The sequence below is a fragment of the Geospiza fortis genome, unplaced genomic scaffold (genome assembly GCF_000277835.1).
Source record: "Geospiza fortis unplaced genomic scaffold, GeoFor_1.0 scaffold633, whole genome shotgun sequence".
Classification (NCBI taxonomy): Eukaryota; Metazoa; Chordata; class Aves; order Passeriformes; family Thraupidae; genus Geospiza; species Geospiza fortis.
In genome coordinates this window covers 283676-294352 of record NW_005054531.1, presented here as the reverse complement: position 1 = coordinate 294352, position 10677 = coordinate 283676, and the positions used below count along the sequence as shown (strand labels likewise).

At 42.8% G+C, this 10677-nt stretch overlaps 1 protein-coding gene across 1 annotated transcript in view; it reads left to right on the top strand.

Annotated features, from left to right (window-relative positions):
• The first annotated feature begins 1637 nt into the window (after positions 1 to 1637).
• Positions 1638 to 10677, top strand: part of LOC102042824 (protein spinster homolog 2) — a 72718-nt gene continuing 63678 nt past the window's right edge. Inside the window, exon 1 of the mRNA XM_031063794.1 lies at positions 1638 to 1772. Within this exon, the coding sequence (XP_030919654.1) occupies positions 1653 to 1772 (120 nt within the window). The 5' untranslated portion in view covers positions 1638 to 1652. The remainder of the gene's footprint in view (positions 1773 to 10677) is intronic.

The window sequence follows — 10677 nt, the reverse complement described above, 5'->3', positions numbered from 1 at the left end:
GCAGAGACTGAGTTCTGTCAGTAGGGTTTATGTGTGAGCTAAACAGCAAAACTTTCATAGCATTACTACTGAAGTATGTGTGATATGTTGCATGTGTTGCATTTCAGGCCTTAACATTTCTCTATTATCTTGATTTATTTTACTCCAAATGTAAAAAGAGTAATCCTGAAATTAAGTTCAAATATCACAGTGCAAAATACATACACACTCACATGGGTCACAGAACACAGATGCAAATGAATGTGTATTGTTTATAAAGCAGCTTTGATATCTTACTATACTAAAAAAAAGACATTTAGTCATAGTTCAGCATTCTGCACATTTTTGAACTATCTTATATCATCATCCGTGAAAAATTCATTATTTGGGTCTCAGCCATTTTAATTTTATATGCACATTCCACCCAAAAGAGGATGTGTCCTCTGCTCTTGTCCTTTATTATTTTCCCTATACTATCCCCCCACCGTATTTTATACAATGAAAAGTAGACAGCTGGGGTTGGGCTGTGCCAAAACCCCACAGTGCCCTCCAAGACCTACCTGATAACAAATGAGTGTCAGGACTGTGTGACTAAAGAGAGACCTCCAGGTGTTCTGGTGTCCTACCCAAATCCTTCTGGGTTTGCTGAATCCCAGACAGCCAGTTATAGTCAGAGTTCATACTGCACACCAATAAAATCCGTGTCATGTAGTTGCCCTTATCCAGTTCTCTAATGTGGACAGACAAAGCCAGGTATAAATCAGCTTAAAACATGGCAATTTCTGCCAAAATCCAAATTAATAAGGAACATGTTGAGAATGCCCCATTTCAGGTGTTCTCAGGGTGTTCACAGGCCAGATTGTTCTGAGATGGGCAGAGGAATGAACTCTGAATCGAGGTGATTTTCCAGAAGTTGCTCTGTCGAGAGCCTCATTCCTACATGACAGGAGCTCTTAGGTTAATGCTTTGGGGGTTTTGGAGGGAACAAAGAGTCATCTTGAAGTCTTTCAGGTGAGGGCAATCCTGGCCTGTTTGGACTTTGTAGGTTAAAAATCTTTGTTCTAGTGAGGCTGCTGCTCAGTGATGGGTTTAAATGCAAGTTTAGTGATGGTGAAAGGACCTAGTGAGGAGACAGGGCTGGTGTCAGTAGTATGATAGTGGTGTTTACTGGTGTTCCTCACTGTTTCACAATTTCTTTAAAATTGGAAGGATGAAAGAACCTCAGTTTCTGTGGCCCATTTCTCTCAGGTCCCTGCTGCAGAGCCAACAAGAAGCCCTTGCCTGTTTTCTGTTTGCTTGAAGCTCCTTCCAACCTCCACTTCACCCTCTCAGTAACATTTAAGCAGAAGCTCCTAATTTATTCTGTCCTGGTTTTGCCCATCCCCAGATGTGAGCTCAGCTGACTGTGAGGGGCTGGTGCTTTCAAGTAATATGAGTTCACTGGTCTGAAGTTTCTCTGGGAGTGAAAAATCTGTTTGATTAAGGAAGCACTGACTTCAGAAAGCCTATTGGCCTGCACAGCTCTGCAAGGCAGGGCTGCAGAATGTCTGATTATTTGGGACTGTTCTCTAGAGGATTTGGCTTGCAGAAAATTAGTCTTCCTGTTCTTGGTCTGATGTTTATTAAACATTTCTTTCCTTTTTCTCTCCTTTGCAGTTTTTATCTGTAGTTTCATGGTCGCGGCGCCGATCTTTGGTTACCTTGGTGACCGCTTCAACAGAAAGATCATTCTCAGCTGTGGCATCTTCTTTTGGTCAGCTGTCACTTTTTCAAGCTCCTTCATCACTGAACAGGTAAGATCTTTGCAAAGACACTTTGCAGGTTGTCCTGAAAAGATGGACAGTATATTCCTAAATAACTCCCCATTGCAGTGTGCTCAAGAGGAACACATCCCTCCTGTGTGTATTTAACATTTAGCATGTTGTATTATCTGACCTTTTGTGGGAGAAGTGTGCTCTGTGTAACTGTGTTTGCTTAACTGTGAAAGCTGTCACCCTTTGATCGTGCATATTCATAAAAAGGAACAGATGAAGCTTATCTAAGCAAGAGTTTCTGTTGACATAAGGGCTTTGTTTGGAGGGAGATCCTAAAGAAGCTTTAAAAGGCTTTACAAAAGTCTTGGGAAAATGAATCTATGGCTACACAGTGGTTCTTTTGTCTTCTAATATGTAACTGAAGCCATTGGATTTTGTTGGGAAGTCTGCTCATGGTATGTGGAATAACAAAATGCATCCAGCAGTGGTTTTAGAGATGCACTTTGGTTTCTGTCCACCAAGGCAGAGAAAGTGGATGATAACACAGAGATCAGACAGCCTTTCAGCTCCTTCAACACTTGCCAGTGGATTTGTCTGGGGAAACTGGTGATGGAGTTGTCAGGCTCACCTAATTTTGCCAAGCTCTGCATCCCTCTCCTGCTCCCTGGACAGCTGCAGTGCCCCATTCTGAGCACTCCTCACTGCATTAATTTTCTTGTCTATCAGAGGCAGTTGGAGGAAACAATGATCTGGCAGTTTCTGGGGGGAAGTATCCTCTTGTTTAAATCATATTATAGCAGAGATTTAATTGCTGCAGGTGACAACATTCCTGCAGAGACAAATCACAGCTCCTGGCATCATCAGGCTGATTTCCCCAAGGGAGGCGGGGGCATTCCTCATCCTTTCTGTCCAGCTGCGTTCCAGAGATTGCAGCACTGTGGTCACGCCTAAAGAATGACAACCAGGGACTAACCCTCTCCACCCTTCTCCATCCTGCCCACCCACATGCTCTTCAGTTTTTTAAAAAAGAGAGTTTCCACTTAAAGCAGGCAGTGGCACTCATGTCAGTGTGGCTTTCACCAGGATTGGTTGTTGCTGCATTTCTAAAGCACGATGCATATGGCCAAATGTGGAAGCCTTTAACTCAGGAAATTGTTCTGAGTTACCCTTGGCCAGGAAGCACCTTTTCCAGAGAAAGAATGTCTCTCATCTAAAATAAAGAAGGATTCTTTTTGTTTTCTCTTTAATTTTTTTTTTCTTTAAATGTTTCTCATAACATTCTGCAAAAGCAGCTTTGATCAGAGCCCAAAGACAGAAGCATTTTAGAGAGAACCAGTGACCTTCTTATAAACACTTCCTGTGTTACAGACATATATTTATGCTTAGGTTCTCATTGATCTCCCTGCAACTGGGTCCCACAGCTGGAAGTAGGAGAGCACTGGAACTGGACTGATGTTTTCAGAGTTGAATTTCAGTTTAAGGATTTGGGGCTTATTAGCTGAAGTAGTTCAGGGATTAATATATACGGTTATTTGTACACAGGGGCTCAGAGTGGCAGTAGCATATGTTTGGAATCCAAACCCAATGTTTTGGAAGTCATAAGAGAGGCAAGATCAAAATAGCCAGACCTGTATTAAGTCATCTTGGATATGCATCAGTACTAACTCTGGACTCCAAAGACCATCTTGACAAAAACCACCCTCCTACTTAGAAAAATCCCCTGTCCCGATTTTCCTGCAATCCTCAACTCCAGCAGAAGACTCAGCTATCAATCCAGAGTTCTCATGCCCAGCTCCTGTTTCTGGCTCCAGGAGGTAATGGAAAATGTTGCAGCTGCTGTAAGGATGTTCTCTACCCAGTGGCTGCAGCAGCTGAGCAAGGTCCTAAGAATAATCCAGCTTCCCATGTTATCCCTCCCACTTTGGTGCCCATGTTGGAGCCCTGATCCCTAATTGGGAAGACATGCCACACTGAACAAGGTGAATTCCTGACATGCTAAAAGGGTCAGAGAAGAGCTTTTTCTATTTTTTTTCACATGTAGGCATTTTTTCCTGATCTTTGTTTTCTAGAATTCATTTGAAGAGTAAAATCTTGCTTTTTTCTCTCAATATTATTTTTCCTTTCAAGACAGTATATGTATCTGTTGGGAAGGAGCACAGGGAGCTGAAATGTCAAAAACTCTTTGCTGGCACAAATAAAAACAGTAGTAAAACTACTGTGAGTAGAGAAGTTCTCACATCCAAGTTGACATGAGAACACAGGGCTGGAAGGAGCAAGCTGACACAGACTGAGCCCGTTAGAGAACTCCTTTATGTGGCAGCACCAAAAATCCTGAATTAGGTGAGAAAGAGCAGCCTTTCAGGAGGAATAACAGAATCCCTGTCTTCAGGGATTGCCTTTCTTCACATTTTGATGGGGCCCAGTGCCTCATGCATCTTGTCACTGTGTAATTAAATAGAATGCACAGCACACAGCTCAGATCTGGAGTGCAAATGGAAGGAGACAGCTTAACAAAGGCCAAAAGCAGCTACAGAGCTGGTGAACTCTGAAGGCACTCAGTTTGTAAAGCTCTTTGGTGGTGTGTCAGTTCCTGGCTAAAATTTGAACATCTAAAGGAAGCCATGAGAAATGCTGTTGTTTGAGTCAATGGCGAGATTATTGTGCAAACAAATTTACAGAGAGAGACATGTTCATTCTTATTTGTCCTACTGTCCTACCACAACTTCATCTGCTGAGCGTGATGCCCTGTGGTCTGGGATATCCCTGGGCTCAGCTGTGTCCCTGCAATTCCTGTGTCCCCGCAATTCCTGTGTCCCCCAGCCCTTCTCTGGGGGCTGAGGAGCAGAAAAGACCTTGACTCTGTGTAACCCATGCTCAGCAATGAAAACATCCCTGTGTTATCAGCTCTGTTCTCAGCACAAATCTAAAACATGGTCCCATAGCAGCTACTGGGAAGAAAATCAACTCTGTCCCAGCCAAAAGCAGCACAAAAGGATTGGAGTGCAGTAAAGCTCATCTAAGAGACTGTCTAAATGCTATTTTATTCTGCTTGGGTTAAAAAAAGTAACTGAAAATCAGCAGATAAATCAGGAATTGGATACGTGTGCCATACAGACAGTTGTTAGAGAGCTCTGCCTTTTTAAAATATCATTAGTTATTTAGTATCAGGTATCTCTGGGTTCCTAAAATGGAATAATGACTGTCAAATAAATGAAGAATTAATGTCTTATCTGCTGGTAGGTACTAAATAATTAGATAATAGGCTTTCACAATGAAAAAGAAAATCAGGCTAAAATCCGGGGGTCGTTCCAGTGCATATAGGGGGTGATAGAAAACAGCAATGCATGAATTCCACACATAGCAAAATAGAAACAGGACAACTCATGATTAAAAGTTTGTTCGCTGTTCATGAGATCTTAAATTAATTTTGAAACATATGAAACCCAATAAATACTGTGTCACAGATTGATTCCATAAATACACCTGTTTCCATGGATAAAATAGCTAATGATAAATTTAACTAAAGAAAATCATCAGAAGTAGTAAGACTGAGATAACATTGAGAAGCTCACTTTTTAGTGTTGTTTGATGATTTATGTTAGCACAGAATTTCTCTATAGAAAGATAAGACATGAGGCCTCTCTGCTTTGGTACTTGCACATTTCTGCTCTATAACACTCCTTAGCACTTGCTAAAAGAAAAGTTCCATTAAGAAATCATTAACAAACTTGTTCAATAATATAAAATTAGGTAAAGTTGGTACATATTTAGACGTATCTCTAGATTAACTCCATTTATCGAAGCTTCAATAAATAATGGGTGTTTCTTAATTTTTATTTTCTAAGTACAGACACCTGCTTAGAGATTTTCTCCCTTTAAACCTGACTTTAAATCAGATCTGTACCTACCAGCACAACTTTTGGCACTTGCACCTGCAAAGCCCTTTCTTGTGTTGTTTTTGGCTTTTGTCAGGCATTTGGGGAAACACTTGCTGGTTGTTGGTTCATGAACTGTAATAAATCAACAAAAATCAGTAGGGTTTTGTGTGGTATAGAGTCATATCCCAGAGTAATGAACCAAGGGCTCAATCTTCATAGAGTTTCTTTACCCAGATGTGTTTCCAACCACACAAAAAGCTAAATACATGTTTGTCTTCCTCTGTATCAATATAAACTCTGATTTAATAAGTAACCAGTTTATTTCCCTTGGTAGCATTTTCATGAGCACAGTGCCTGATTGCATGTGGTGGCTGATCACCCTGGGGTGCTTTATATTCCAAGATGCCATTGGGAAGGGTCTGTAATCCCAATTGCACCATTTCTCTCTTTCTGAACAGCTTAATATGAAGCAACCTGGTTGTCAGGAGTGATCATCAGGAGAGTTATCAGGAGAGTTTGTTTCTGCCTGCTTGGATATCCACATCCATTAGTCATGATAAATGTTCTCAGCTGGTTTGTCTGAGCAGCAGATTGTCTTAGGTGAGCCCTGGGGTTTGGTGCTAAACTTCCAGCCCCTCTCAGCACAGCCCTCTGGCACATCAGGACCCCTCTCTTCGTGGGCCTCTATCTTAAAGCAAGAAAGAGCTTGGAGGTGAAAATTTCCAGACTGTTCTCTAGTCTTCTGAAATACTGCTGTGTCCATGTAAATATCTTGTATAAAGCATATTTCTGTGTAAAAGGTGTGCTGGCTTACAAATGAACCGAGGCTTCTGCTCCCCCAGGCTGGGAGACCAGCAGTGCCTCATAAGCACCCAGGGCAGGCTGTGCTAATGGGGGTTGGCTGGGAGACACCAGCCAGAAAATTGGGAAATGGAAAAGCAAAGCATTGACAAGGTAAACCAGGAATGTGCTTTGGAATTCTCCACTTCTTGGTAAATATTTCTGTTCAGACTTTGATATAGCTGACATGACAAAACCTTTTTGCTCCCACTGCAATTTACCTCTGGATAGGTATTTCTTTTAGTGTTGTTTTCTTTTCCTTTTATTTTGATTTATCTCTGGAAGAGGAAGCAAATTGTCCACGGTGGAGTTCCAGTTAGTCTGCAGCGCTTGCTCAAGTCCTGTCTTTCAGACTTGCCAGATGTATTTTTATTTCCAAAACTTGTCTTTCAAGGAGTTTCTAAAAGAGAAGCAACAAATTGTGTGCAGTATGGAACAAATGGTTAGCTGGGTTAATTTTAAAAACATAAATATAATCCAGCCGCCCCCTACACATGATGATTCACTATAGAAAAAAAAAAGCCTTTAGTTTTAAGTGCTCTGGCAAAAGTTGTAATATGAAACATACAGCTCCTGTGCCTGTGGTTCCACTGTGCTAGATAAATACACAGCCTGAAAAACATAAACAAACAAAACTGAAATCCCCAAGCCAACATTTTATATGTAAGGAGACTGAGTGTTGTCTTTGAAGTCCCCCTGAATTACTGGAACGTTTATATCCTACTGTTCCGGCCTGTTATTTTTGAGCAGAACTCTCTTTTTTTTCTCTAGAAAAAAAGGCAGAAGGGATTCTCCCAGCAGCTTTGGGCAGTCAGCTGTGTGTGCATCCAGTCCCCTCCCTCACAGGCAGTTCCCAGCAGCCCTGTGGCTGCCACACAGGTGATGCTGGACTAACTAAAGGGGGACATGGCCACAGCTCATGGCTGGCTCTGCTGTGTTTGCCAGCTCTGATGGGGCACAGGAGCTCTGCAGATGAGCAAGTGCTGTTGAAGTTTGGATTTCTGCACACTTGGCCTGTGCTAGACTGCTCAGGAGAAATGCTACCTGCTGTGGACTCTGGTATCAGAGGGAGGTCGGGTGGGTGCTGGTGCTCTCTGTGTGGGTGCTGTCAGCTCCCAAATCCCTCTGAGCTGCAGTTCTGGCCCTTTGTGCTGCCCCAGTGCCCCTGCACCACAAGATACCCTCAGCTTCCTGCATGGCCTCTGCTCTCTAAAGTGAGATATGGCAATCCCTGCATCTCTTCTCCTTCAAGCTATCAGAGCTCTCTCCTCCCCACAGGGGCCTGGGGTCACTGGGTGCCTGGTGCAGGAGGTGCTGGGCTGGTCTTAGGTGGCTCAGAAGTCCCAGTAAGAGAGGGAAAGGATAAGGGCTCTCATCTCTGCTTTACACTGCAGAGTGGAATTCTGTATGGACTGAGTCTGCCCCACTGTCCCTCTCTTGTGTGTCAGAAAGGAGGTAATTTAAAGAGAGATGGTTCCCACAGCCCCTTTTAGAATTAGAGAATTGTTAAGGCTGGAAAAGACCTCTGAGATCATGGAGTCCAGCCACTAACCCAGCATCACCATGTGGAAATTGAAAAGCACCATTTCTTTAACCCCTCACCAGCAAGAAGGCACCTGCTGTTCCAAGTGCTGTTCCCAGTGCTCTTGTGTTACTATCTCACACCTTTTAATGTGGATTATATGAGGTGTACTGTAGGAAAAAATACACTATTGATTATTCCTTTAATAATGGAGCACTGACTGAGCTGGTCTTAAGATGTTCTGGCTATCTTAAGATGTTCCAGGTATCTGTGCTATCATCTTCAGCACAGCTGATTCCAAATACTGTATTTGGAGTATTTGTATTGGAGAAACTGTTTTTCTGTAAGAACATCTTCTCTTGCACAGACAAGTGCAATGATTTGAACTCTTGAATCTTGGGTCCTCGCTGTTCCCTCAGATTTTGCTAACCAAGGATAGAAGCATTGGGAAAAGATTTATATAAATGAAATAGTTGTAGAGTGCAGAATTACTGTCATGTGTTTGTCTCCTGGTCATTTTATGTTCTTACCTTGTCCCTTTGTACCTGTCACTCTTCCAAGGGAAACTATAAATGAAAACCAGATTAAGGTGTTCTCAGAGCATCAGACCCAAAAAAGCCAATCTGTGAGAGCAGGCAGCTTTTCAAAGGTGTTATCAGAAATTGAAGTGTATTTTCTGCTCAGTGCTGGGGTTTTTCCATCCAGTATCTGTGTCCGTGTACCTGTGAGGCATTTGGGAAGAGTTACTGAAAACACAGCTGGTGATGGCTGCCAGGAGAGAGGCACAGCACAGTTCCAAAGCCTACTCAGAAAGCTTATTCCTGTGATGAGGAAAATGAACTTCAAGTAACTATCATAAGGAATATCTCTACCACACATTGCATTTCCCATCTGCAGAGTGTGTGGAACAGGAATGGTTTTGCTCTCCCTTCTGGGACCTGAGAGCAATCAAGATGCACCCCCCAGGTGGGGTCAGTCTGGCACCATGTCCTATTCAAATTTCTCAAATCACCCCAGTTGTGTGTCCATAAATGTGCTTCCTGCACCTCCTTTTAGGTCATTAATTGGTCTGAAATCACACAGTATCTGAATCAAACACTGTGGGTATGAAAGAAGAGATGTTTCCATTGCTCAGCATCAGAAGTCACTCACTATGTGCTGCAGCAGAGGCTGTGATTCCAGTTCAGTGGAATGAGGGCAGTTACTTGCACTGAGATGTCAGAGCTGCCCCTCAGAGCTCAGGCATTTTCTGGAGCAGGTGGACAGAGGTTTGTGCTGGGAGAGCCCCCAGGAGCAGGCTCAGAGCTCAGTGCTGATGTGCACAGGGTCTCAGTGAGGGCCCTCTGTAATTGCCTGTCCTGTTTCAGAGCACTCTTTGTTATCTGGGTTACTGGAAGATGTTGAAACCATTATCACAGGCTCTGTGATTGTGGCTCTGATTCAGCTCCTTCTTTAGAAGTCTGTGGGAACCTTTTGTGTGTCTGTGGCAATTGAGTCAGACCCTACATCACACATTTGGTGCTGTTTCACTGGATCATGGAAATGCTTAGAGACAGCAGCATGGTGCATGAAGGATTTTTGCAGGCCGAAGACCTTTACAAGTTTGTCCCATTTTTTTCAGAAAGCTGAATTTATAGTATCTAGGTTGAAGAGTAGGAAAGTTGATCTGCTGTGTCAGCTGATGGATGGTGTGGGAGCAATGTACCATTCCACCTGTCCTGCTTCTGTTGTGCCTGAGCAGGAAATCTCACCTGGCCCAGTTACTTGTTGAGGAGGCAGAGAGAAGAAGGCATGATTGTTTTATTTCCAGGCTGTGTGTGTCTTGGAAAAATTCCTTCTTCTTGTGTTGTCTGTTAAAATGTATATTCTGCTTGTCATGCTGCAGCAGAGGCCTAACCCTGGGGCACGCTGATGGAACACAAATAATGTCTTATTTCTTAAATCTGTGTAAGTGGAAATCTCTATAATGCCTTAGCATTATATTTTATAAATAATTATGACAGTATCTTAAGCTCAACATTGTTCAAAACATTAAAGGAATGGAAGAATGGGAAAATGTTATTTAAATAGACTGGGGTTTAATCAGTTGGTGTGAAAAAAAAATAAAGGAAAAAAAAAGTAGTAGTGCTGCATGTAAGTTTCCAAGCAAATGTTAAAATATAGAGGAATTGTTAAATTTCCTATCAGCCTGGCAGGGTCCTTGCAGTGGTGCTGTGGCCTGAGGGACACAAGTCATTCCTGGTGTGGGGTCCATGGCTGCATGCTGGGCTTCATAGGGGGATGCCTGGCTTGGTCAGACGAGTTCAGAAGGCAAAGAAAGTCACTTCTGCAGTGCCTGGGTGGTCCTGTCATTTTGGGAACTAGTTCCCAATTAGCTGTGTGTTGATGGTACAGAGAAGGTGCCAAGTTGGTGGTATAGAATGTGTGCCTTCATGATGCACTGGGATGGTCAGATATGGGTCTGGAGAAATGTTACCATTTTTGAAGGCTGTAAACTGATGTATGTTTAGCATGGATGTCTGTGAGACAGCTTATGGATGGTGTTCTTGGAGCTTATGCCTTTAGCAGAGTTTGGTTAATGATGCCTCACAAAGAAAACAATCCATTCATCCCAGGTTTAGGTTCATTAGGAGGCCTGGAAACAAATCTAAACTTTCTGTTAGCAGGATGGTTCTTGAAGGTTGTGTGTATTGTCCTGAAAAAC